This window comes from Artemia franciscana, chromosome 13 (genome assembly GCF_032884065.1).
Source record: "Artemia franciscana chromosome 13, ASM3288406v1, whole genome shotgun sequence".
Taxonomy (NCBI): Eukaryota; Metazoa; Arthropoda; class Branchiopoda; order Anostraca; family Artemiidae; genus Artemia; species Artemia franciscana.
The window spans coordinates 29,913,744-29,938,339 of NC_088875.1; the positions used below are offsets into that span (position 1 = coordinate 29,913,744).

A 24,596-nucleotide genomic window follows, 5' to 3' on the forward strand; every position below is an offset into this window, starting at 1 on the left:
TCTTGAGACAAGAATGACACTCTAAAACATCGAGATTCTTGAGACTCTAAAAGGTCATTTTAGAGACAAGAATGGCCCCCACTCCCAGCACAAGTAAAACCACTCAACCGGGTGTTCATTAGTGGTCAAGCCTCAGAAAAGACTGAGTCTTGTTCAAATCAGAAACGGTTTATCGAGGAGTTTATAACCCCTGAGCATGCGCAGAAGATTCAGCAGAAGAAGTCTGGCCTAGTGGCTTATACCAAAACAGGCTCTGCTGCCCAAGCCCTAAGCGAATCATTATCTAAGATGCCTGACATAAAAAACAAATACCAGAGAGAAAAGTTCACGGCTGTTATAAAATTCGTCCCCCCAGGTACTACCCCAGAAGAGATAATAGCAGGTAACCCCCATGTCACAGAAGCTAAAAAATATGTTCGTCTTAAAGTTAGACTTGAATATTCATTAGAGTTCTGTTCATTTTAGGATTCGTTTATTCATCCATAACCGTGTCTGTTTTCTCTATGCCGATGTGATGATTTGTTTTAATTTCTGTTCGTTCAGGATTTCATTTTTCATTCATACTAATTTATGTTCACATAATGTTTGAATTATTACATGACTTTATTTCTGCATGTTTTAGGTTTTCTATGGCTCTTTATTTTTGTTTGACAAACTTCGTTTTGGAAAGCCTTTTGAAACTAATAACTGGGAAAGATCAATTATGAGTTTCCATTGCCAATGTTATCTTCAGGCACTTTATGGTTAGAATCTTCAAGTGTTGTTCTCTACACAATGTTTTTTTTTAATTTGAAAGACTGAATGGAAATCTGCATAACTTTGTCTTAAATAGGGATGAAGCCATTCAGACCCAATCCTGTAGACACCCTTGAATACGCCCGTGAATTTCCGCTATTTCATTAAAAGAATCTTTTCATATTATCTTTTGTTTAAGCTACTTGTTTCTTTGATTAAAAAAATGCTTTTCAAATTTATTAAAAAAGAGTTTTGTTTGGCTGTCTTAAAAACAAAAACAAAGATTGGACGACACGAATAACTACACCCTGACTTGTTTCAATGGTTTTCGTCTTAATGAATTACGCCTATGGCTTGAAGTACATGCCCTTAAATTTTCGAGCAGACAGTTTAAAAAATTAAGTTTTCGGTACTACAAATCGATATGACCAAAAGCTTATAATTCTCATTAAGTTCCCCTTGGTCCACTCTAATTGTTCTCAAAGTTCCGTGTCAATCAGAGAACAGCCAAACTATTTTTCAAATTTTATTCTCCTCTTAGGCTCGATTTGACCAACGTGTATGTAAGCAAGTTAAAGTTAATCGGAGAAAAACAATTTTAGACCTATTTTGGGCGTCAAGGATCAACAAGAAAAATTGGTTTTAACAGTTCTTCTCTTTATTAAGATCCCCTTGTCCCTGTCTACTTGCCTTCTAAGTTTAACCGAATCGGATCAAACAGAATTTGTTAGTTTACAGTGTCACATATCAATACAACCAAACTTCAAAGGCTTTTTCTTTATTGAGGTCTACCTGGCCATGTCTATAAAACCTGCAAGTTTTAAGCATGCCAGAGACAAAACGAATTTTAGGCTCGTTTTCGGGTATCATGAATCAACACCATCAAAATCAGTTTTAATTTTTATCTGCATAAGGGCCCACCTGGCACATGGACTTATGAATTTCAAGTTCAAACCGATTAAAGACAAGTAATTAACAGCCCATAGTTTAAAGTATCGCCGCTATTCACCTCCCCAAACACTCCAAGAAAATTTCATCGTCCCCACAAGTTTTGGGGAGATGCTGCCCCCATAGCTTCCGGAGACACTATTTCATAGCTTTTCTTGTGTGTACATAATTATTTTCAATTTACCTTGCTACTTCACGGTGAAAAAATTTAAGCACAAAAGCTTTTCAGCATATAGGAAATGCAATTTTCTTAGGCCTCTTCCATCCTTTTCACAAGTAAAGAATTTGAAGTCTCTTTAGTCTAGCCCAACGCTCTTGCAAGTTTAAGCTCAATCCCCTGAGTCATTCTTGAGATATTGCAGATACGTTATTTTGACAAAATGGGTTCATACAGAATCTTTCTATTTACCTAGCGACTTCACCTCCATATATTTCAAGTTTCCCTAGGGCTCACAGCGCTACTTTTGGAAGGATCAGTGACATTTTTGGCACTATGTATTCTGCTCTTTTTTCTCTTTTTTCTTTCTTTTTGAGGTTCATGTTTAGTAGCATATCCTCGAAAGCTCAGCTTTTGATGTGCTGTTGGTTGATTTTTGCATTTGATTTGAAATAAGTTATTATGTCACCAGTGCTAACAAAAATGTATTATCCAATATTTGATCATTACCTGGTCAAAAACCAGTTGAAGAGCTAGAAGAAGACCAGCTTTAACATGGTACGCCACTTCATGGGACAGAACTTCAGAGAAAATAAATTCTTTAATCGTTTCAATCTTTTTCTTGTCAATTGCTGATAGCATTTCTTGGGAAAAAACGCCATAGATGATTATTGGCAGCTGACTGAAATGATGAAAAATACATCTATGTTAAAAACTATAATATAATTATATCAGAAATATGAGTAAGTACGTTTGGATTTGCATGCAATGTGATATTGGTCCCTAATCAGCAAATAAACACAAATTCATGTTATTATGGCCTGCGTACTTACAACTTTTTTCCACAAATTAGTAATTGGGAGAACAGAAAAAAAAAACTAAACTAAGAAACAGAAAAAACAAAAGTGATATGGCACCACTAATGCCACCTATTAGTTCTTGTTTCAGATTAAGTTTGATTCACTTGATTAACGATTCAAATAACTATTCAATAACTCCTTAAGGACGCAGTGTTTATAGACGTTTAGAAGAAAGCTTAGCTACAAATGAGTACTGTCAACAAACAATTTAAAGCAGCCAATGTTTCAAAATTATTAATGCAACATTTGAAAATTCAGATTAATGATGCAAACATGGGAGTGGGGCTGAATTACTGTCCCCGACATGTGCTAGTTCGTTATTTTCTGCTTATGAAAAATTGCAACACTTCTGAAATACAACACGTAGAATAGTGAAAAATAGTGTGCATAGAAAGGAAAGGAGCAAAGCTCAAAAGAGAAATATGGCGTCAAAAGAAAAGTAATTAGGACGAATTTGATATAGAACTATTTAAGAAGTATTCAAAATACCCATTGCTACACGATAGAAGTAGAAAATCATTATTAGTGAAGCAAGGGATGACAGAAAGGCGACTCCTCCCTTATTGTGATAGTTTTTACTCATTTTAAGTTTCACTTTTTAATTAAATTAATTGGTGTTCGTACTAATTTTAGATCTGCTCTTAAATTTTAGTTGAATTTTTGTTTGTTTTTTTTCTTCGCTAAAAAAAAAAAAATGTCTCCATGAAAAGTAAAGAGCAAGTTTAAAACTTAAAACGAGCAGAAACTAGCTCGGAAAAATTTCAGACTTGACACAAACAAAAGTTGGGAGATTATTGACAACTAGGGGCATATTAGAATAGTAAAATTTAATAGACTATTTTCCAAATATACTGATAAAAAAAACCAAAAAACTCTGAGGTTTGAGAAGTTCTGTTGATGTTATTGTAATAAAAATTAAATAAAACCTATTATTCTCGATAATATGCATATCACACTCTAAACCTTGTGGAGGTTTGAGGGAAACGACAATACCATATTCGTGTTTGGTAATTTGTATTCGTTTTTAACTTTAAATCTATTTTTAATTGAAATTTATCTTGCGTTTTAGACTGCAATTCTTCTCTTATAGTAATTTCTGTTCAATTTAGGTTTGACGTCTTATATAAGCTAATTTTTAGTTTTTCTAATTTCTAAATTTGTAGTTTATTTTCCGCCCCAAAACTTTTTCCTGCTGTTTTTTTTTATTTGGGGCAACTTTGTAAATTTTAATAAAAGCAATATTGACAAATAAACTCATTAACATTAGTACTTTATTCTAAAATAATAATAAAAATGCAAGTAGTAGTTGCGGGGAAAGCAGTAGAAGCAATAGCTGTCTGACTGGTAGTCCTGGTAGAAAAACTGGAGATGGAAACAGTCGTCAATGGAAGTAGTCCAAATACACTTTGGAATGGAAGTAGTCAGGGTGGGAGTAGTGATATAGAAGCAGTGGTGGTAAGAAGTTGTAATATTAGCAGTCGTATTGGGATGGTTCTCAAAGACACAGTAGTTGCAAGAGCAGTCCTGGCTGGACCGACCGTTGAAAACTTAATTTCTTATAAATTGAATTTATGAAATCAAATTTTAATCGTTAATATTTGGTCTTTTAGGTCTATATTCTAAACAGTTCCTAAATGGTCAAGTGCCGACAGAGGGACAATACATATGCACCTCGAAGGGGGGAATAGCACTTCAACTCATGACCCACATTGTGCCCTTTAATCATAAAAAATAAGCCTTTTTACATGCTTTAGTTTTCAGAAAGGTGTACCATGACAACTTCTGTATTAACGTACTTGAGCCTCTTCCGTAAAATAAGTAATTTGAACAATTTCGTTTGTATATCCTGAGTTCGATCTCAGCTGTAGCAGCCGACTGCAGGGCTCAGAATTTAACCCCCGGGCTTACTGCACCGGTAGATCATGCAAAAGCGTCTCCATAATAATCAGAAGAAGAAGAAGAATAAAGATTCCCATGCTTAAGACTTTTGTGTAATAATTCAATTTTTAATTTTGTAGTGGATTACCCATACTTATGCTAGACATTGCTTTTTGTGCTTGTCATGGAGTATAAGCATTAGGTTAAAAATACGTTAATGACAAGGATATTTTCAAACTTTAAAGTGAGCTTTATTGGAAGTATCGGCCGGTCAGTAAGTGAATTATGGCTAGCAAAACTGTATGTACGTATAAAGTTGCTGCAATTTACTTGTTCTTTTTTTCGTTATGGGGGCCCACGACACAATAAGACAAGATGGAACGTGGACAAAGCATGATCGATACACTTTGCTCTCTGTCTTCTATCAACTTCAATAATTGCCTATAACACACTCTTTAAACAAATATAATAATACCAATAGACATACCTTTCGTCAGCAAGAAGCTCGTCTTTTCTTTCCAATAATGCATCAACAAGGATTTTATAAGAATCAGACGTGATTCCAGAGAATGTGTCTGATATTTCTGAAAGGATGGTCATTGCCATCTTTCTTACACTTGGAGACTCGCTGCTTAAACTACATAGTAGTGATGGTATTACAGGCGAAGAAAGCAAAAGAAGAGAATTATCCTTCGCACGTTTTAGCACAGCTACAGAGAGAACCATGGCTTGTATTTGAATGGCAAGCGGAACCGGAGTTGACGAAAGATGGCCAGCCCAAAATGGCATCAGGAGATTCAACTGCTCTTTTGGACTAGCAGCCACGGTCTGAAAAACAAAACCAAAAACAAATCTAGCAACATTCGGCTTATTACTTAAAAAACAGAAGCTGGTAATAGGCAATTTTAAAAGTCTAAATGATAAATATTCTTTGATTACTCGTTTATTTTGCGGTAGCTCCCACGTTAGCATTGCACTACTTCAAGTTTGTATGAAATTGGACCACATCACTGAGGCACAATGTTTTAGCATATAAACCATATACTATAACAATATGGGAGCGTTTTAAATTGGTCCTTTTAGCGGCAATAATATGGAGTTATGAAAAAAATAGCCGCATGAAGCAAAATTCTAATAATAAAATTAACTAATAATGTAATCAGGGGAGAATAATAAAATAACCAATGATGCAATCAGGGTTTCGCTTGCGATACGTTGTCATTCTCGCTGTCGGTTGTTTCCTAGCCTCAGATTTCATTCAGTAGCATTATCGATTGAGATTCATTGTGATGCTCGTCGTTGCATGTCTTTTAAGCGCAAATTCATTGTGCAATATTTTCATTCGCAATTCGATGTTATTCTCACTGTCACTAGTCTTTTAACCGCAGATTTCGTCATTTCATTTTGGTTTGCAATTTGATATGATTCTTACTGTCACTTGTCTTCTAGCCACAGATTTCGTTGTACATCATTTTCATCTGTGATTTTTTGGGGTGCTCGTTGTCACATGTCTTCTAACCGCAAATTTTGTTGTGCTTCATTTCCGTTCATGACTAATTGGATTTATTCTATAGACGAAAAAGGGGTTTATTTGGGGACTGTGCTAATCTGAGGGAAATAAAAGAAGTTTGCTATGGTGATGTAAGGACTAAGGTGAGGGGGGTAGCGTTGGCACCTGGTATTTGGCCAGGAACTCGCGAACTCGAAGCATGTTGTGGCAAGGCTCATTGTCGTGCCAGAGTTGCCAAGTGGTAGTTGTTCATTCTTGTCTTTAGGGACTTAGGGGACTGGTTAGCGTGCCACTCAGACCTTTGTCGGTTTTTTTCTGAATCGTATTCAAAAAGCCAGGTTTTATCATCAGAGATGAATTAGTTCAAATGATCAGGTTCATTTTCAAAATCGTCCGAAACAAAACGTTAGGCACGAGCTTGGTAAATACTTTCCTCCTCGCTAATTTTTCAGTAATAATGTGAAACACAACAGTAGACGATAAGTTCAGTTTACTGACAATGGCAACCATCTTGCTACTCAATCGTTTGTCGAAAACGAGCCACATTGCTGTTTATTTTAAGCCTCCTCCCAATCCACTTTAAAGGCTTTTAACCTCCATGAAACTTGCAAAATGGAAAAAGCAGAGTCCTAGAAGGTTAAAGAATCCTTTTGTTAGTCTCCTCAAGAAAATTTTTCAGTTTAGTTCAGAACTTAATTACGTAAGATTACTCTATAGTTGATTCAATTTTTTCCGTGACACGGTCAGTGCGCCAAAGTTCACAATAAGTGACATCTGCCACTTCTAAAGCTTTCGGAAGGACCAAGTATTACTTTGACTGGTTTATATTCGGCCATTTAGGGGATTAAGCCGAAGTAACTTCAAAATAGAATTATAAGGTATAAAATCTCAATAGTTGTTCAATCCAAGCACCGTCGACATGTTAAAATAGCAGGATATTTTCTCTTCTTCTCTTAAAGAAGTTCTACAATACTAAAATGCCCCCCAGTAGCATCAAGTCAGATACAAACTTACTGAAATGAATTGGTTCATATAATTCTTTCTCCTTTCAACGCTTTTCGGTCGGCATAAGATAAGGTTCATCCATAGGTAGAGACATAATCCAAAAAGTCGGAGGGGAGATTCTTGTTCCTCGTCTAAAAGATATATCAAGAGTTAAAAGGAGGAACCAAGCAGCTAGATAACCAAATCCTTATTTGGTGCAATCCAATAACACTTTTAAGTGACAATTTAGGTGGTAATAACTAAAAATGACAATATTGTCCAAAAGACAAACACAACATGATTAAAATTTTTCACATTTTTATATAAAAAGCAAAACTTTCAAAATCTAGAGCACGTTAAACGTAATATATATATATATATATATATATATATATATATATATATATATATATATATATATATATATATATATATATATATATATATATAAACTAAAACAAAAATACAAAAAAAACTAAAAAGAAAAAAACTGAAAACTAATAAAAAAATTTAAAAAAAGAAGAAAAAAGAAAAAAAGGAAAAAAACTGAAAAATAAAGGAGAAAAACAAAACTAAAAAAAAAACTAAAAAGGTAAAAACTACAAAAAAAACTAAAAAGAAAACAGAAAAAAAAACTAAAAAAAACTAAAAAAAAAGGTAAAAACCAAAAAAACTAAAAAGAAAAAATTAAAAAAAAACACAAAATCTATTTCATCATATACCAATTCAAAAACGAATGTATATACACACCGGGACACAGGGACACAAATGACGACCGGGACGCCGGGGGGCACTGGGGGATATATAAATGACGACAGGGGCACAGGGAATGTTCGATTAGCAATCACCATCAACTCACCATCAAAGCTCAAGGGCAATCATTAGAATCATGAGGTATAACTAAAAAAACTAAAAAAAAGGTAAAAAACATAAAACTAAAAAAAAGACCAATTCAAAAACGAATGTATATACAGACCGGGACACCGGGACACAGGGTATATAAATGACGACCGGGACACTCAAAGAGAGATTACAGACTGGGACACCGGGACACAAATGACGACCGGGACACAGGGAAGAAAAAAGAAAAATTAATGACGACGGGGACACAGGGAATGTTCGATTAGCAATCATCAGCAACAAAGCTCAAGGGCAATCATTAGAATCTTGAGGTATAAATCTGAATTCGGATTGTTTTGCCCATTGAGAATTATATGTTGCATGTTCAAGAGTCGGTAAACCTGACAATCTATTTATATGCACAGACAATGGGACAGCGAAGTGTGTCTGTCTGTCAGGTGACGTCATGTTTCTGTGTCGACTGACGTCATGAAGTTAGTTGTCGTCATTTTTGTTATGACGGTGACGTCATTAATGGTATTTAAGACATGCGTTCACGGAAAAATGTTTAATTGTAAAATGACTGAAGAACCTACAATAGCAACAGCCGAGGAAGTTGCTCAAAGAGTCTATGCCAAAAAACTTGCTGCTGATAGAGAAAGTAAGAAAAGAAAGCGTGGATATAACCGGGAATATAAATGACGACCGGGACACAGGGACACAACTACAACGGGGACGCCGGGGGCACAGGCGGGATATATAATTGACGACTGAGACACAGGGATTGTTTGAATAGAAATTACAGACCGGGACACCGGGACAAAAATGACGACCGGGACACTGGGACACAGGGAATATAAATGACGACCGGGACACTCAAAGAGAAATTACAAACTGGGACACCAGGACACAAATGACGACCGGGACACAGGGAATATAAATGCTATTTATATGCACAGACAATGGGACAGCGAAGAATGTTGTATATTCGCATGTTTTACGTAGTTAAAAATATATATTTATATCTATCTCTATTCACAGGTGGGACACAGGGACACAGCTACAATGGCGCGTAACTAATATGGCGCGTAACGACTTACGCGCGGGGGGGGGGGGGTTTGGGGTGGGGGCTTGGGGGGGGGGGCGCGAAGCGCCCCACCAACTAGGTGTTGGTGTTGTGCGCCCCACCAACAGCTAGTATATATATATATATATATATATATATATATATATATATATATATATATATATATATATATATATATATATATATATATAAATGTGCAAATAACTTCATCTTATTTAATCAACACTAAATTAAAGATAATTTTGTACTGAATAGAATTCTAGATTCTTTTTATCCTATATAGAATTACATTTATCGATTAGACCCTTGTGCGCATGCCAGGATCAGGCTATCGCGACGAACGGAGCGAATTTAGATCTCTCAGTATGATACTTGTAAATGTAGATACTTATTTTTGCCGAGCGGTATAATATGTAAATCGTGTGATTGGTAAAATAAATTTTGATTAAGGTAATATCACGGTAATTTCTTGATGTTATATTTAAATTTGAAAAGGATTATTCCAAAAGTAAATTGTTGAGAAAGTGGAAGTATATTTAAATTAGTATACAAAGACAAAGATTAGTATATCCTTCAGTTCACTTTTTGAACTAGAAGATAACCACAAACTTCTTTTTCTAGATTTATTAATTTTCAATAAGTCTCCTAGCCTTGAATTCTCCAATTATAGAAAGCCTACGCATAACGATAGGAATTTATATTTTTCCTCCAGCCACTCTCCCTGCATGAAAAGAGGAGTAGTTATTTCTTTGGTTGAGCGAGTTATAAGAATATGCTCGGAACCCCACATAGTCTCCGAACTGAACTATATTAAAGGCATTTTATTTTGCAATGGATACCATATAAAATTACTTGAAACCATTATGGAGAAAAGACAAAAAAAAGGCAGAAAAGAAGTCATCAACTCCACAAATCCTAACAGATATCATCCCATTGATGGATGAGAAGAAACTTTTCACTGTTCTACCCTACATTCCAAAACTCAGCAACAAACTGAAAAAAACCCTTAAAAAATATAAAATTAATGTCACCTATAAACGTTCAAATATATACAGAGCTTTTTCAACAGTGGCAAGGATAAAACCAGACCCATTCTGGGTAGTAGTGTTTATAGAATTCCTTGTTCTTGTGGCCGTTCTTATATTGGAAGAACCCAACAGCAATTAGGGGAGATGATATAGACAAAGTTTTAAGAGAAGAACAGTGCGGTTTTAGAAAAGGTAGAGGATGTATCGACCAAATCTCCATTTTTAGATTAATAATTGAGAAGTACCTGAGTCATCAACACTTTGAGTCCTCAGTTTTACAGATTATGAGTAAGTGTTGGATTCAGCTGACAGTAGAGCTTTATCGAAGGACTTATCCTTGTATGGTACACCAGACAAATACATTAAAGAGATAGGTGCTATGTACGAGAATAACACTGCTGCAGCTAAGGTAGGAAAATCTAGACGTAGATGTTCGGCAATTCTCTTCATGCTTTTTTTTTTCTGTGTTGCTCAATCATGTTAAGTTTTTTTTACTGTGTTGTTCAATCATACTTAGTTTTTTTTCTTATGTTGTAAGAAATAACGTAATTTAGTTGCGGCTTTTGCCAATACTATAAAAGCAGGTTTTCAATAAATGAATCTTGAATCTTTTCAGAGAAATTGCCTACAGACTGTTTTGGGTACCCGGCTGACTTGTCGTATTTCAAACAATAGGCTTTACAAAAAGTGTGGATCAATCCCGCTTTCTAGGGCTATAGCGAGAGAAAAGTAGAGATGGAAACGGCACGTTCTGCGTATGAAGGATGACAGATTGCCAAAGATTGTCCTTTTCGGTCAATCGTTTAGTGTTAAACGAAAAGCAGGTCGTCCTAGGTTGGATTGGAAGATGTCGTAAGGGAAGATTTAAGGGAAATGGAAACTTCTTGCGATGGTTTAAAGCGGGGGCTTTGAATAGATTGGGATAGAAGAGGACCGTGCGTAGCTGTGTTGGTTTCTTTCAGCTGGCTTGGTACTAAGGTGAAGTGTTAGTATTAGTAGCAGCAGCATTTTAGATTGTAGGAAGCACAAACTGGCTTGAACAGCCATTTGGTCAGCATGACTGATAATTTAAAACAAATTCTTAACATAAGTTAGATAGCCGCGTCTGCAATAGACAGATTCTAGTTTCTCTTTTCAAAAATATGGAGGAACAACAGCAACAATCCACAATAGAATAATGCAAATAATTGACATTATTAGAAAAGTCACCAAGACTGTCATGCTTGAGCCAAGAGCGTTAAATAAATAGTTCGAACGCTGTTACATTGGTTGCTATTATTATCCTGTTTTCCAATAAAGAATAAGAAGCAATTCAATTAAGACACGGTCAAGATACGAGGTGGCCATCGAGAATAGATGCCCAGTAAAAAACAGTTCAAGAATTAATCTCCCCAAGGTTTAAGCATCTTTGACTTTATCAGTCAAAAAAGACACTTTATTCAGAAAAACATTAACGGTTGTGTTTGCGATGGCGGAGGGTGGAGATATCCTAAAGATGTAACGTGTCAAAGCTTTATAATTCAACATTCCAGAAGCCATACATTAGTCAGACAGAATTACTTTTTAGGGAAGATTGGTCTTAGGCAGAAAGAACATGAAGTGACTTATCTTCGGCACGTATATCCCCTTGAGGGGGCACAAGGAGCAGCAACAAGATTGAAAACCAATTAAAATGCTAATGAAAAATAATGCTAAAATTCTAAAATGAAAACTAATTAAAAAGCTAAGTATATGAAGCATAAAAGAAGAAAAGAGCAGATTTGGAATGAGAAGGTGCTTTTATAAGGTTTATAAGCATTAAAAATTTTTACTGCTAACAACAAAATCATTCGAGTTCAAAAACCCTGTCTAATACTTCAACAGGTGGAGAAACAACTAACCATAAGAGGAAAACTAGAAATTTCGAATAACACCCACGATAAAATCTAGCCCTCAAATCTGAAAGAAAAAAGAACCAAGTTTTGTTTAAACTTTTTCAGCTGCTTCATTTTACCTACAAGGTAAATGCTTTTGTTTTAACTTTCTAATGTCAACAAATTTTATAGAAATATTTGAAAAAAAATAAAATCAGCTAAAACTTTTAAAACACTAAAATGTTTTTATTTTTATTTTTTTCCTGTTAGATTCCAAATATCTAACATTTAATAAAGGGTGGTATTTGAAACTTCCAAGGTACAGTTCCTTAAAGAAAAATATGCACCTCCTAATTTTCAGAAAAAATGTTGAGATTATCTTTTAGTGAGATTATCGTATTTAAACAAATGTACGGAATTATAACTTACACTCTTGACCAAACTAGTGCCTATAGGATTTAGTGTAGCATATTTTTTTCAATAGTATTCCAACATGGGAAGTGCTGCAAGGTCAAATACTCTCCCTGTAACTCTTTAAGCTATTTTACATGCCCTAATGTCCCTCCTTAAGGAAAATGTAGGATTGACCATTAACTGTTTGAACATAGACACCCTAGCATATGTCAATAATTCCGACAAGTATGCAGAAACAGAGTATAGTCCGAAGGCAAAAGACTAAGAACCTGAATACGCTGCAAATAGCTTCGGTATGTGTATAGTCACAAAGAAGGGCAAAGTTATGCACACCACAAAAGACCCAAACCCATCTTTTTTCCATCTTGTCGTGAGTGCAGAGAAGTCGAATCGGACACCGATTTCGTCTACCTAGGAAGCCTGCTATCATAAGAAATAATTGCTCTGGCGATATAAAACGGAGACTTGTCCTAGGAAGAAATAACTTTATTTCCTCTTTATATAAAGAGGGAGAGGTTGCTCACTCTCTTTAAAAACAAGCACCTATAGATACAGCTGCAAATACAGCTACTTGGTTCAATAATAGTCCCCGTTGTCAATTGCACCTACGAAACATCAAAACAAAAGTTGAAGGAATGCCTAAGAGTTTTGAAGTTCGAGAAGAAATTTTTTCGTCGCAGTGCAGCCAGAACATCGAGACAGGGTCTCAGACAAAGACTTTCAAAAGCAAGTGAAGAAGGAAACAATAATTCTTCAGAAAACACGACTACAGTAACTAAGGTGACTGGGCCACATAGATGATGTAAATATATCACGCCTACTGAAGGTTGTTTTGAATGGAAGGGTCACTGCAGACCCGACTCTGGGAGTCCTAGGAACAGAGTGCCATAAAACTTTGGAAGTGACTTCTCATGCCTTCTGGGACAAGCAGACGACCACACATAACATGGGAAGCTTATCCATGACAGTGCTAAGGATACGGCTCCAAGCCAACTAAAAGGGACGTCTCAGACATAGATAATTGCTTTTACAATGTTTGCCATTACAAAAAGGGTTTGCCATGGCCTGTGAAATACGGTCAACTGTATACACGTCATTCGCAATTACTGTATAGACACACTAATTTTTATTAAAGTATAGACAGAACACGACTTGGCGAACTGCTTGCTCTTTTCCTCCTGTTCCGCCATGAAAGGCTTCCTAAGGTGTTCGAATCAGGTAAAATATGTCATTTAAACCTGCCTTTCTATTAACATTACTGATAGCAACTATATTTCTTAGTCGCCTAGTGAACATTTGCCCTCTCGCGTATTTTAACGCTTTTTTTTAATTATCCGCTATCTACTCAGATAATAAATTTATACTTCATACCTATAGTTGGTGACTGCCAGGTACCAAAACGGGTATGAAAAAAGCATGCCAGGTAGTTTTAATATTATTTAAAATAGAAGGGGCACTCGGCGTACACACACACACTAATCTTTTTATGTTACTAACATATATAAAAAAAATTACCAAAAAGATGGTATCACAAATATCTTTAGGTCGGCACTTACTTTCAAGGAACTTGTGCAGCTGCATCCCTTTACATGGTGCAGGTGATTTTTTCCGAATTAATTCCGTGCAAAAATGAAGTAGAAGTTCAGTAGAAATTTTGGGATAGTTGACAATATCATTCATAAGTTTCTGCAAGTGCAGTGTTCCGTCTTCTTTTAAAGAGATAGGCATATCCTGAAAAGAAAGAATTGAGTTATTATACCCTTGGCAAACATATAAAAAAAAAGTATAGTTTAGTTTTATGTTCCAAGTACTTGGGTCTAATATATGTACCCACTAACTGACGTACCCAATAAATCAATTGTACCCAATGTACCCAATCAATCAACTGGTCAAGCCCCAATCTTAAATCAGAATTGAGAAAATTCAGAAGACACTTTGAGCTTATGTTCTTGGGTCCTATAAGTGGAGAGGAATTGTATTGTGGAGAATGTGTAGAGGATGTACTCTCCAAGTGAACCTTAACTGACATGGAACAAAATATGCCAAAAGTATATTTGGTTTAATCGAGAAAAATGCGTCTTTGATGCTACCTCCATAACATACTTCGAACACGGATTGACAACAAGTGGTATCGCCCCATGATCCAGAGAAAACCGAAGCGTTAAAAAACATGCCTGCTCCACAAAGCCAAAGAGAATTACAGACATTACTAGGAATGCATAACTACCTATCTAGATACATCCCCAACCTGGCTAAGTTGAAAGAGCCACTTAGACCTATTTTAATTAGACCTATATTAATTATATGTAGTTATAATGATATAGTAATATATATATTAATTAGACCTATTCAAACAACAAAAATTTGAATGGAATCCTAGTCACTAATAGACAAAAAGAGCGATTCAGAATTCAATCTGTCAAAACCTTTCATATTTCGAACTAGAAGCCAAAGAAATCGACGTGATTACAGATACCTCCCAGCATTGCCTGGGTGCACAACTGAAAGCGGACGGAACAACTATTGCTTTTTCGTCTAGGCAAAACAGAGCAGCGCTACTCGCAAATGGAAAAAGAAATGCTTACAATGACATTTGCTTGCAAAAGATTCCACCGGTATTTATTCGGGAGAAAGACCTGCGTCACCACGGACCACAAGCCTCTCGAAACAATCGTAGGGAAATCCATACAAAAAGCACCTCCAAGGCTTCAGCGTCTGGTGTTAGCTGTTCAGCCGTACGATATCAAACTCAGATACAGACCTGAAAAAACTATACCGGTGGCTAACGCCTTGTCTCGCATGCACCTTGCAGATATAGACATGAAGTTACAGGAGGACATGGTTGGTTCACTCAGTTCTTCAAACTGTACCCATAACAAGCCAAAGGCTAGCCCAAATACGTCTTGAAGCAACGAAAGACGAAGTACTGAACTACCTGATTCAAATCACAAAAGTGGGCTGGCCAAGCAATAAGAAAGACCTGGACACAGGACTCAAATCACTCTGGAATTATCACCAAGAATTAGCTGAATTCGACGGACTTGTCGTAAAAGAGGGGCGAATAGTTATCCCAAGATGCATTAGGGCAGGCATATTAGACCAGCTACACGCTTCTCACCTAGGAGACCAAAGAGAGGGCCAAAACGTCTGTATTCTGGCTGGACATTAAATGGGACATAGAAAGATTGGTCAGCTAATGCGAGGTATGCGCAAAGCTTGCCCCCAGCCAACAGAGGGAAACAATGATAACGAGCAAAATACCAGACTATCCCTTTCGGTATGTAGGCGATGACCTGTTCCAGCTGAAAGGGCAAGTTTATATGGTTACCGTTGACTGCATGAGTCGATTCTTTGAATTAGATCGCCTGACCAACACCACCTCACGGCAAGTTATTGACAAGCTGAAATCTAATTTCGTCCGACATGGGATACCCGAGCAATTCACAACCAACAACGGACCCTAGTCTAGTGCAAAGGAATTTGAGCAGTTCACGGTCGACTGGAGAATCACCCACTCAACCTCAAGCCCAAACTATCCCCAATCAAACAGCATGAGCGAAAAGGCTGAGCAAACAGCAAAAAGACTACTAATGAAAGCGAATAAGGGCAAGAGCGATCCACACCTGGTGCTACTCGAATATCGAAATCCACCAATCGATGGATGTTCCCTCGCTCAGATAATGATGGGACACCAGCTGAGATCGTTTCTACCCAGTATCACACAAGCTTTTCAACCCGGAATTATCCATTTATAAAAGTTTAGACAACAGAGAAAGATGGCGCAAAAGGCCTAAAGCAAATACTATGACCGGCATGCAAGAAACATGGAGCTCCCAGCCTGTTGAGGATCCCAGCAGATCAAGCAAGGATCTCCGGCAAGTTTCAAAACAGTGGTATGGATCCTTACCCTGTTGTTCTTAGAAAGTGCCTTGTGCATAATGTTTCCAGCTTGTTCGTGACGAGATCCGGGGGCGAAAAAGGTTCTTGAAGGGGAACTATTTACCCTCCGACCCTTTTTGGTTCTTAAAATGATGACAGAACTTGCAATTTCTGCTTGAATGAAATTCATCCCGTGGTTCAATGACCCTAGAATTGTTAGGGTTGCCCTTGGTCGAAAAAGGCAATAAATAATAAATAAAAAATAAGCACGCATAAATGACACTGAAATACAAAACTTTGTACTTTCGTGAGTCAAGGCTTAAATACCCTATTAGGGAGTTCTTAGCTACCCTGAAAGTGATGCTGCAGTTTTTATTATTGTGTCACTTTTGGTGGGAGGGGGAGGAATTATTCCTTTTTTCTGAAATCATACAAATTTTACATAGTCTAATAGCTTTAAATTAATACTTTTGAATTTTATAAATCTTGCATATTTGGAACCAGCTTGTTATGGAGCTGGTTCTAATGTATACATTATTCCAAAAATTTCATTTTGTACGGTTTTGTTTACTATGTCCAGGGTTTTCACAGCTGAAAAGAATAGGAGGTTTTCAAAGGTTCGGAAGAATAGTAAGATAAGTGTGCGAACCAAAATTTTAATAATGGAAGCTATAGTGATGACAATGGTCAAGTATGGCTCTGAAGCATAGGCGCTCTGAAAAGCGGATGAAGATTTGTTTGATATTTTCCGGAGAAACTGCCTACAGGTTGTTTTGGGTACCCGACTGACTGACCGTATTTCAAACAACTGACCGTATTTCAAACAGTAGGCTGTACGAGAATTATGGTTCAATGCTGCAAACTAGGACTATAATGAGAAAAGGTTGCGATGGCTAGGGCGCGTCATGCGTAAAAAGGATGACAGATTACCAAAGACCGTCCTTTCCAGTCAACCATCTAGGACAAAATCAAAAGCAGGTTGTCCTCCGTTGCGTGGGAAGATGTCGTAAAGAAAGATTTATAGGAAATTCGAGCCTCCTGGGAGGGTGTAAAGAGGAAGGTTTTGAATAGATTGGGACAGAGGAGATGCGTGCGTAGCCGTGTGGGCCTCAGGTGACATCGTGCTGCGGTGAGTTGTTAAAAGTAGTAGTAGTAATATATATATATATATATATATATATATATATATATATATATATATATATATATATATATATATATATATATATATATACATATATACGAACTGTTCTAACAAAAGTTCATGCTAAACTGCGGATTTTCAATGCCCTTGTCGGTTCTGTAATGCTTTACGGTTCAACCACCATGCTAAAGGCCATTGATGTGTTCCAGACAAAGAGCCTGAGAAGAATCGAAGGTTTAAGAGGGTTTGGTTTCGTTAGTAATGAGAAGCTGATGCGGCTCACCAATCAGTCTCGGTTTTCTACCGAGAAGAAGGTAAAGAATGCGACACTTGACCCTTAAGGTCCGAACCGATGGTGCTGATCTCCGTCTCAAGGCCCTTCAGCTAGTAAGTACAATGGGGGGATAAGGGCCAGCCATCCTGTGCTTTTGCAAACCCTTCCTGTTTACGTTCCCCAGATTTCTCCAGGTACACATTTAGAGCTGGTTCGACTCTGGGTGAGATTACATAGTCACGCCACTGACCCCCGTCCCGAACCAAATAATTGGGTATACTAGGATTGGAACCCTCGGCCTCTCGAACAAAGGCCGGATCCTAAATCCAGCGCACCAATCCAATTGGCTAGGACGGTTTTCTACCAAAGTAGCCGAGCTTACCGTAAGATGGTTTAGACATCTAGTTCGAATGCCCCTGCACTTACCCGCAAAGAAGATCTTAGACTGTGATCCTATGAAACCTGGTTGGAGGCGACCTCGCGGCCGACCAAAGAAACGGTATCCCGAAAGCCTGTTCAAGCTCCTGACGATGGCAAACATCATACATAGCGAAGTGCAAAGGCTCGCACTGGACCAAAGCGGAACTCTCTACGCCGAGCAGTGTCCGGCATGAGACCTAAGTCAAATAAGTCAAGTTCTAATAAAGACATATGCACTTATAAAATCACGTGCGGCTTGAGGAAACTTGCAAAAATAGTAAACTAAGCCTTTTTTTGCAAAACTACCTCAACACGGTTATGGAAAATATTTACGAAACCTAACAAAAGCTAAGAACTCATATGGCACTTGTGACGAGGTCGGAAGAGCCAAGAGCTCATATGGTACGAGCTCTGGCAAAATTCTAAGAATCAATAGATTGCTTTAAAAGGAAAATCAGAGGCCTAATGCCGGTCGGGATTTAAAATAAGAGCTCTGAGTCACAAGGTCCTTCTAAATACCAAAATTTATGAAGATCGGATCACCCACTCGTAAGTTAAAAATACGGATCCAGTCCAGTTACGTCGACCACGTATCTACGACATTTATTAGCGTTTTCTAAGATTTCCGATTTTCCCCTCAAACTCCCTCCAATGTCAACAAATCTGGCCATGAGTTGAAATAAGAGCTCTGAGAAATGAGTTCCTTCTAAATATCAAATTTCATTAAGATCCGGTCACCCGTTCTTAAGTTAAAAATGCCTCAATTTTTCTAGTTTTTCCAAAGTAACACCCCCCAGCTCCCCCAAAGAGAAGGGATCCGTTTCAATTATGTCAATAACTTATCTATAACTTGTCCTTATTCTTCCCATCAAGTTTCATCCCGATCTCTCCACTCTAAGCGTTTTCCAAGATTTCTGTTTCCCCCTCAAACCCTCTACGTCCCCAAATTTCGAATTGAAAATGGAGCATCTGAGACATAAGATTCTTCTATATATCAAGTTTCATTAAGATCCTATCACCCATTCGTAAGATACCTCGATTTTCACGTTTCCCAAGAATTCCGGTTTCCCCCTCCAACTCCCTTCAATATAACGGATCTAGTCGGGATTTAAAATGAGAGCTCTCAAGCACAAGATCCTTCTAGATATCAAATTTCATTAAGATCTGATCACCCGATCGTAAGTTACAAATACCTCATTTTTTTCTAATTTTTCAGAATTAGACCTCTTCCCCCCCCCCCACCAACTCCACCAAAGAGAGCGGATCCGGTCAGGTTATGTCAGTCACCTATCTTGGACTTGTTCTTATTCTTTCTACCAAGTTTTATCCTGATCTCTCCACTCTAAGCGTTTTCCAAGATTTCCGGTCCCCCCCCCCCTAATGACACTGGATCCGGTGGGGATTTAAAATAAAAGATCTGAGTTTCGAGGTCCTTACATAAACATAAATATATAAATAGGCAACCTCAACATTGCAAGATTATTCGGCAAAATTAATCACTTTCTAGCTTGATTAGTTCAATTAGTTTGAATAGCTTAATTTAACTTATTTTTCAGTGTAACACAAACGAACTAACAAAAAGAACAACGATTACTCTAATAGTTGTATACAAATGCACTCTCCCGAATTTTTTCCGATTTAATTTTCGGGTTTACAGGCACTTTTAAGTTTTATTCCCCACCCCCCCCCGCCCACATCCCCTTCCTCATTCCCAGATATAAATACCTACATATAGAACTACATCGATTGTCTCAGGCTTTTAAATGAGCAACCAAAGATAGTAAACATATAACTCGAATAGTAAAAATACATACAACAACTTCATTTGACTTTGCAAGAAGAGTTTCAATAATACACGATGCTTGTTTAACAGGTAGATCTTCTGTGCTTAAAATTAAGAGATGGGAAACTATTGTTACTGCGTCTCCAGTGGTACCAACTAAATTAACCGCCTTTTCAATGAAAATGTTGTAACTTTCCTTGTCAGACATAAACAATTGTGACTTCCTGAAAAAAGGAGACAAATTAACAGAAAAAAAATCCATGTTACTGAGTTTACGTATTTTCATATTAATGTGTTGAACAGACTAATCTAAATTAATTCCTATTCTTTCCTTCCAGTTAAACCGTACTATTGCTATCCTACTTGATACTCAGTAAACTCATAAACTCAGTAAGGGGTCAAAAACATTAGTGCAATGACTTTCAACGCTTAATAATATGACTATCAGTCATACTCAGATTGCTACTTAGATTTAATTCAGACGTTACCAAAGCATGGTGTCTTTTCAGAAGGACAAAACTGATCTTTCTTTTATAAATTCTACTAATTCAGGTCCCCTTGCCTTTATCATCATTTTTAATTGTCTCTTAACGAAAAGTATTATTTGCAAAATCTGCCAATAATTTGACTACCCTCAGCCTCCAACAAACAGCAACCTCTCTTGAGAAAGATTTAGACTTCATGCCCATATTATTGAAAATGACTTTGAAATTCCGAATTCACGCATCCTCATGGAAGACATCAGAGCATAAAACTATCCCTCAAGATTGTCAGTTATTATGATTCCATAGACAATACTATAAAAACTCCATGGTTGCAAGAAACATTTAAATTATCTTATAAACACGGTCAGTGAGAAGGCTAACCTGCTTGGTCTGAACACAAACGCGGGAAAAACTGTGTATGACAACGTTCCATTCCTCCCTTTGGATCAGCTGTAGAGAATAAAGAACTGAGCAAAGTGAACAATTCAATTTTTTTTAGTAATATCATAACCCTTGGCCCTAACAGTTGACTGTGCTTTGGCATCTTTGGGCCAAAATTTTTGACTTGCGTCACAAAATGGTAGAAAATTTGATTTTGCAATGGTGCAATATGTTTCGGAGCTGAGAAAGAGCTGAAAAACTTTTATCTTGCATTCAAATGCTCCTTGTTCAGTATTCTATGACTACTTGTTCCATACGGTCACCCCTGAAAAACAAGTTATGGTTTGAAACCCGCAAAAAAATGTTATGGTAACCACAAAAAAAGACGAGAGATTACATCAGTCAAAATTAGTAGTATTTTCAATTGAAACTCATTAGAATAAAACAATATGAGAAAAATTACCTTATTATTTTTAATCTCTTATCAATTTTGGCTGAGGCTAACTCGCAAATAATTGGGAAGTCTTTGGCGAACACGGACTCACTAGCTCCTCTCAGTATGGGTGAGCCTTCGTTAAAAAAATGAGGGACAAGAATCAGCATTGTTTCAGCTACCATTTTGCTTGTCTTTTCGCTTGAATACAACACGTTGCAGAGTAAAAATACAGCTTTTTCTTCTGCCTGAAAAAAAAAAAAGGTTAAACAAGGTATCAACCCTGTTAGTGAAGACCGTGGTCAGTACAACATTTCACATTTAGAGAGCTCTGTCAAAAATTCCACAAAAAAATTTCAAAAATGTATCCCTAAATGTTAAAGAGCAAATTGGTATTATATGCAGTGTGATTCCTTATTTTTCTATTTGAAAAGAGAAACACTTCAAAATGACTATTTTCTCATCTAAAACCCATCTCCGGTTACTAACGTGTTATAGCGACAACACTGTTCTTGCTCTGTAATGAAATCGGTTTTCTGTGTCCACTCGGAGATAATCAGCTTAGCCTGAGCGAGATAAACGGTATCTATTCAGGTGGTTGCGTTAGGTATTAGATTATATATTAGGTTAGGTATTAGGTATGCTTTCCGTAATTCTCTGTTGTAATTTCCATAAATTTGTTACTAAAGCATTATATTTTCATCTTTTTTTGGTATATTTCATTATGATTAATCTAACTCTACTTCTTTTGTGTGGTCGGTATAACACACAAGCACCCGTCTTTGCATAATTATTGCAGCTCCTACTCAAATTTTGGGTATGGCTTTAAGAGATATAACACAGGAAACATCGGCTGCATATAAATCCGGAATGACATCTTAAAAGAAAATCGGTTTTTCATGCTTTCATTCACATAAAATGTATAAATAGACAGAACATAAACAAAGAAAGTCCACTTTATTAAACAATATGGTAAATACAGTCCTTGCATATTTCATAATATGCTCATTTTAGGCAGAAAAAATCAAGACACATATTCTAGCAATGAACGGTTACCAAAAATTTTCCCTGGTCTGACTACACCTGACAATTCCGATTCTTATGCAGTACCCGAATTGAATCTTAGCCAAATTAAGGAAGCTTACCTTACCAGTATTTTATAAACATTTAGTGAGGCAATCTGAAGCGGTGACAAACCCCCTTCTAACAAAGGTAATTTTTGTTCATTTTAAATATAGTTATTCTTTAATTTAATTTGAAACCAAGGCATTCAAAATAATTTTTGGTTAAATTTCTGATTCCTGCATTAGAAAAAAATGAGTATAGTATCAGAAAAAAAAAATATATAAGCATCCAAATTCTATTTCCTCCTCATATTTATTAGTTTCAGTTTACCTGTTTTTAGCAGTTTTTACACTAACATGCTAGAGTGTGCAAAAAAAAACATTCATCTATCAAAGTAAATGGAGGCTGAAATACAAAAATAATTCATCCAGTTGAATTAAAAAAGTAACAGAAAGAGAAAAGTTGGGAAGGGGAATCAAAATTACGGAGAAGCAGAAAGTGAAAAGAAACAGAGACTGAGAAGCAGGAGGTAAAGAAGAGGAGACTGAGAAAAAAAATGCAAAATAAACAAGTGACAGCAACTGGATTGTAATAAGAGTAGTAGCAGAACTAGAAAACATATTCACGAAAGACTTGAAGAAAACACGAAAATAATAATTTAAATTCACATTGGCTGGTATTAAATTTACATAGGATGATATTTATAGGTGATGTAGAATGCACAATGGCTAAATTTAGAAAGATACTTTGATTTTTTTCTTTTTTGGCATAAAACAACTAAAAATGACAACTTAGCAGGGAAGCAGATAAACTATCAATACAATTAGTTGGGTTATAAATAATTCGAATATATCAAGTCACTACGCACAGTTTTTGAAGCGTTAGTTGAAACTAAATAGCACAATGAAAAGCGGGGTTGAAAAGTCACGAAAAATATCATAAAGTGCATGACTGGACGCTACTTGTGACATATTCAACCATATATCAGAGGCAACGCTCTAGCGTTGCCTGAAGATAAGATTCATAAACCTTTAATGCGATATTTTTTTTCTCAGAACCATTTCATATGAAAGGGGTTGTCACAGAAATTCTAGAGGGAGCTCATTCGATTACAAAAATTGAAAGTTATAGTTCCAGTTTGAGTCTTAATTAATTCGAGGCAATCACCCACCCTCCCTTGCCCTATTTTGCTACCCACCTTTCTTCGTAATCTTCAAAGATATTTGAGCAAAATTTTGAGATAACCATTTTGTTCAAAATGGTCAAAAGGCTCAATAAATATATCTCCGGGGATGATTGACCCTTACAGGCTCTATGGCAAGGACCGTAAATAATACAAATGGACCATTGTTCAAATATATTTTTTATAGTGGAAAAGGGGGGGGGGCAAGAACAAGAACATAAGACAACATGTGTATCCAGGTGTCAAAAAAGCGTACCTGCAATAACTAAGGAACAGCTAAGAGTATTATGTTGAAAAATCCAGGTAATGTTTGAGTAAATTAAAAGATACTCTGTACATCCCGGTTGTATAAAGATCGTATCTACAATATCTAAGGAACAGCTAAGGGTACTAAGCTGAAAGTTTCAGGTAATACTAAGGGGGATGTTGAGCAACATCAAAAGGCACTACATGGATCCAGATTGTCGAAAAGGCGTATCTGAAATACATCAGAAAAGGCCTAGGGTATGAGGTTAAAACTTTCAGGGGAAGTTGAACCAATTAACTTACACTTTATGGATCCAGGTTGTGAAAAGGGTATATCTTCAATATTACAGGAGCGATTAAGGGCATTAAGCGAAAATGTTCAAGGAATATTGACTGAGGTGTTGAAATAAATCAAATAACACCATGTGCATCCTAGTTGTCAAAATTGTGCGTCCACAATATCTCAGGAAACGGATAAGGGTATTAAGTTGGGACTTTCAGAGAATATTGGGGGAGATGTTGAGCTAAGTCTAGGGACTCTATATACATCTACTTTGTCAAATTCACTAAGGCATGAAGAAATATTCATAATGTTAAACAATAGAAGAATTTTGGCAAAAAAGAACAAAAACCAATTTCAATAAAAATTCTAAAAAAATAAGCTTTTCAAAGAAAAGTAAAGAGCCGTAAAAAAAGCACTAAGACGAGCAGAAATAAATTTCTATCGAACGACCAGAAATTACTCAATAAATAAATGAGAATGAAAACAAACTAGAATTACAATTAAAAACCAAATCAAACTTAAATAAACAATGAACTTCCCCCAACCCCTCTAAACCTTTTAGAAGCTATTGCGTCATTTGTGCTATAGTAAGAAACCAAATATATTGTGAACTTTTTTTTTTATAATTATAACAGTGCACAATCAAAAATGCTTTTAAGGAGAACCTTGAATAATGAATTAGTGAAATTTTCAGAAATTAGTATCGCCATAAATTAAACTACTTAA

General features: G+C 36.5%; 1 protein-coding gene across 1 annotated transcript in view; it reads right to left on the minus strand.

The window, feature by feature from the left end:
• The window catches only part of LOC136034780 (HEAT repeat-containing protein 1-like), a 138,529-nt gene that overhangs the window by 61,778 nt on the left and 52,155 nt on the right, over nucleotides 1-24,596 (minus strand). The window contains exons 9-14 of the mRNA XM_065716192.1: nucleotides 21,124-21,341; nucleotides 19,826-20,018; nucleotides 13,851-14,025; nucleotides 7,103-7,224; nucleotides 5,066-5,406; nucleotides 2,351-2,522 (exon numbers count right to left, since the gene is read on the minus strand). Coding sequence (XP_065572264.1) covers nucleotides 2,351-2,522; nucleotides 5,066-5,406; nucleotides 7,103-7,224; nucleotides 13,851-14,025; nucleotides 19,826-20,018; nucleotides 21,124-21,341 — 1,221 coding nt within the window. The remainder of the gene's footprint in view (nucleotides 1-2,350; nucleotides 2,523-5,065; nucleotides 5,407-7,102; nucleotides 7,225-13,850; nucleotides 14,026-19,825; nucleotides 20,019-21,123; nucleotides 21,342-24,596) is intronic.